General features: G+C 40.5%; 1 protein-coding gene across 1 annotated transcript in view; it reads right to left on the reverse strand.

The window, feature by feature from the left end:
• Positions 1–1,439: 1,439 nt before the first annotated feature.
• Positions 1,440–4,662, reverse strand: part of mst1rb (macrophage stimulating 1 receptor b) — a 24,088-nt gene continuing 20,865 nt past the window's right edge. The window contains exon 21 of the mRNA XM_060858230.1: positions 1,440–4,329. Within this exon, the coding sequence (XP_060714213.1) occupies positions 4,098–4,329 (232 nt within the window). The 3' untranslated portion in view covers positions 1,440–4,097. The remainder of the gene's footprint in view (positions 4,330–4,662) is intronic.

Here is a 4,662-nt window from a genome sequence, read left to right on the forward strand (position 1 = left end):
TACCCCTCCCACTTCTGCTAGCTTTCTGCTAGAAGTCCTGAGGTAAAATTGCATTACTCCACGTCCCCACGTAAAACTAATCCCGTCCGAATAGGGCTATTGTCCGTAATGATTACCGAGATGGCACATTCGGACGGGACTAAAACCACAGAGAAGCTCTGGTAATAATTACTTTACCCCCACGTCCCCACGTAAAACTCATCCCGTCCGAATAGGGCTTTTTTTTATCTTTAATTGTTTCATGCTTTCATGTGACACTATAACCAAATCAGGGCAAAGAAAAATGTCACGAGGTCCTCGTCCAGTCTATATTTTCTATACATGTTTTTTTTTTTTCAGAATTAACAGCAAGTGCATATGTTTAAAAGCCAAAAATCTTGGAGAAAAAACACGAGGAAAAAATATGACATCACTCATCAACATAAAAAAAGAAAAAGGATGCGGTGTTTCTTTACATGTGTTTATTTAAACAAATGTTTATTAGCATTATGTTTTACATGATGTTATTAAATGTCATTTCTAAACAGTAAAAAAAAAAAACTCGACATTAAAGCCAGTGAAATAAATTACTGTGAAGTGTGATCTTGTGTGTGTGAATTAAAAAAGCACATAAAGCACAGCTACACAAAGTCAACGGTTCAGTTACAGAATGAAAATCAAATTAAACGTCTGCCTCTAAAATCTAAAACAATTATTTTCAAACCTACAATTACGTACAAACGTACGAGCCAAAGTTAACATCAGCTACGGCTCACGCGGGCAAAGTGGTCGCTAAGAGTCCAAAACGCCTCTCAGTCTAATGTTTATCCATCACATCTGTAGTGTACGTGTGAGTCACGGAGACAGAAATGACTTCAAACAGGAAATAGTTCAAATGGAAGTTTAATTTAATTACGAGTCGTCCAGTAAAAGCTCCGGTGTCATGTCCAGTCCCTTAAAGGTGGGGTCTCCGTTGTTTGAAAGCCAATGTTGATATTTGAAATCACCAAAACAAACACGTCCCTAACCCAAATGGGTCCCACCCCTGTATCGATAGCTCCGCCCACACATACATACGTAACCCAGGCAACTAATGGAAAGAAATGTGTCTTTATCATAGCTGAAGGGAAGAACAATACGATTGTAGATAAACAAACAAGCAAAAATGACACACAAGCATAATCATGTAAAGGACAAAGACATATATTAGTTCTGTGTAACAAAGCAAAACCAACGTTACTCACCTATCGAGAAGGAAAAAAGCGCCTCTGCGTCTTAAGTAAAGTTGGTCACATATTCACAGATTGGAGTTTCCCGAGTCAATAACTCCTGAGCTAAACACTGTTACTACACAAAACACGGTTGTAGCTGCGTCTCTACATTACTACGATAGAAAAGAGGTGTTATTTGTGTAGTAACAGCGTTTAGCTCAGGAGTTATTGACTCAGGAAACTCCAATCTGTGAATATGTGACCAACTTCCTGCTCCTTCAGTTCTCTCCAGCGCTGGAAAGCTGATCCTATATTAACACGTCCTACTTCTTACCTTATCGTAAGACTTTCTTCACTTTCTTTCTTTGTTTTTATCCTCCATGTCAATGTTAAAACCGCTTTCTGCTAATGTCACACATGCGCACTGAACACTCTCTCCGCCCATATCGACAAGACACGCCCCTTTCTGCTCATTGGCTACACATTTGTTTTGATTTTTGTTTTCTTTGTCGTCCCGACTCAGTTTTCTGAATCATTTCTCGAACAACGGAGACGCCACCTTTAACTGACTCGACTAAAACGTGGTAGCTCGCACGATATAACAAATATGTTTATGTATCCTGAGCTAATGAGCTAGTCACGTGCGTTTATACACACTAATGGAAAGGAATGTCTGAAGCACTAACTGGTGTTTTGTCCTCACATCACATCACATGCAAGGAGACTATGTGTAGGTGTGGAGCAATAGACACAAGGAACAGAGATTTAGCATTTCTTTAGCATTGCTAATAATGACTAAAAGCTAGTAAGATATAAGATAAGATAAGATAAGATAAGATAAGATAAGATAAGATAAGATAAGATAAGTTACACCTTTATTCGTCCCACAATGGGGAAATGTCTCTGTCACAGCAGCAAAGAAAAAGAAATGCAAATATATAAAATATATATAGTGCGTACTGGTCCAGTGTTAGACCTGTTTGCCTATTAGAGTGTAACGCTCCTTTTAGTGATCTAGTAGTAAAGTGTGAACACTGTCTTCTACTCAATTCTGTCTTCTACTTTACATTCAACTAATATAAAAGCCAACAAAATTTAAATGTGCGTGTTTACAAAACCAGAATGTCGAGAGCTCCACGTTCACCATCTCGACTAACATCGCTGTGTCTGAGGAACACGATAATGCTGTCTTATATTTCTATCTCTCTCTCTCTCTCACACACACACACACACACACACACACACACACACACACACACACACACTCACACACACACACTCCTGTCTGTACTGATCCTGGTGTATTATAATTCTCCCAGTCCACTGCCAGCTCAGCATCTTCTCAGATCCAGTGCAGCATCATCTGATGCAGTTTAATCAGGTGTGATGAGAGAAATACATAAATGCTAAATGTAACATCTTTTAGGGCTCCTTTAAAATCTGAATATTTATTATTGTATAGATTCAATATTCAGAAATAACGAGATATTACACAGAGGAGATGAAAACATGCTAAACTGGACTGGTGGAAAGCTCTAGGCTCTGTGCCGCCGTGATTTAACTATAAAACGTAAATGTAAGACACGTAGCGATCGGACGATTAACGCGCCGAATTAAAACACGACGTCTTAAATGAATTAAGGCATCAAATATAATTCAATCGATTACATCGATCACTTAATGGATTATATAAAGGACGAACAACTAGTTTGTAAAAAAGAATAGTTTTAAACTGACGTGTAAATATTTTACAGTATAGGAGGCGATTTGCCACTCGGCGTCTCTGATTCTCTGTAAATATTCCTTCTGCGAACCTCAGTTTCAGTCGCATGTCGATCAGAAGTTACTAAATTGAACCCAGTTGTATTGTGTCACATCACAGAAATTGTAGTGCATCCTGTGGAAGCCTGACGTTTACTGGTATAACGAATATTTCAGTTTCCTTCATGACAATCACCACGAATTTTACTGCTACGTTCAGACAGAATTACTTTTGGCCAACCAACCCCCCATAAGCCAGATGCCCTTATCATACAAAGCTACCACCTGGAGAGGGTAAAGTCTAACATGTGCTTCCTCTGAGACGTGGACTCGTGTACGCTCATGACTGGTTAATGTCAGTGTGATTGACAGGGGAGAGGCAGTAAGCCCCTCCCACCCAGACAAGCACGGCAGTGAACGACGTTTTTCTTTCGCGCCACTCGAACGCAGTTTGACAGACTTACTGTACATCAGACTAATGGATAAAAATTGGACCTTAAGCAGCCCAGTGTGGAATTTTCACTCCAAGTTTTACTGGAATACTGAAACGTGTACTGACACTTTATAGAGACGTATAACGTTTAGAAACGCCGCTGAATGAGGTGCTGCGGGACAGAGAATGCAAAATACTCCGACTAAGCGCACGAGATTAAAAATCAGCTACTCTGAGTACAGACCGTTTTTTTATCACTCCGCAGAAGTTACAGCATGCACAATTTTTACGAATGACTACTTCTGACACTTTGAGCAAGTTGAATCCTAGAAATGTGATATTTAAAAAAATAAATAAATAAACGTTAGTCCGTTTAAAGTGGATTAAAGCTGACAGGAAGAACAGCAGTGTGCAGCTGAAATTGCGCTGAGAAAAATGTGGGGAAATGTAGACAGTGTGGTCGTGTTGGTTAGAGGAAACTTCACCTCTACCATTAAACAAACCTACGTTACCGTCACTATCATGAAGGGCTGGATTTGTGTAGCGTGAAGTTTTACTTCACACAAACGTTCACCTTTCCTGTGTAAGACCGAATGTGTACGCGCTTTCACAACTTTACGTTCCAGTATGGCTGCTGCATAATAAATAAATAATCACTGTCTCAGGGTTGATGTCTTAGCACCTTCTCTATAAGAGGCAACACGCACAGCCGGTCAGGTGGTGGCTGAGTCGACCTTGTCTTCATCCGAGGTCTCGCACTCGTCGGCGGAGTCGGTAAGGGCGGGGTAAGGGCGCGGCTGGTCCAGGTTCACGTACGTCACCTTCAGGCTGATGTAGTGCTCTCCCTCCAGGCCAGAGAGGATCTCCGTCACCTCAGAGACCAGCGTGGAGAAGTTGGGTCTTAGCTCCGGGTCCGGATCCCAGCACTGCAGCATGATGGCAAACCTGCACACAACAGAGTCAGTGTTAGAGTCAGCAACGCCTCCTGAACACTACAGAGTGACTCGAGGCAAATACTCTATCCAAGCAATGTTAATTGTGATAAGAGGCAGGGCAGCAGTTTGGGTTCTCTGCTACAGAGTTTAAACCCTGTAAGGTGATAATAATAAAAATGCACCAGACAAACTGATAGAAACTTTACGGGATTTTATGGGAATTATTTGGAAATATAGGGAAATGTATATAAACTATATCCTATACAAACATAAATAAACATTTTGTTTGGTCATAAGCAGACGTGCATGTAAGGTAATACAAATTTTAAAAATGACGTCTTGA

The sequence above is a fragment of the Tachysurus vachellii genome, chromosome 22, assembly GCF_030014155.1.
Source record: "Tachysurus vachellii isolate PV-2020 chromosome 22, HZAU_Pvac_v1, whole genome shotgun sequence".
NCBI classification, from domain to species: domain Eukaryota; kingdom Metazoa; phylum Chordata; class Actinopteri; order Siluriformes; family Bagridae; genus Tachysurus; species Tachysurus vachellii.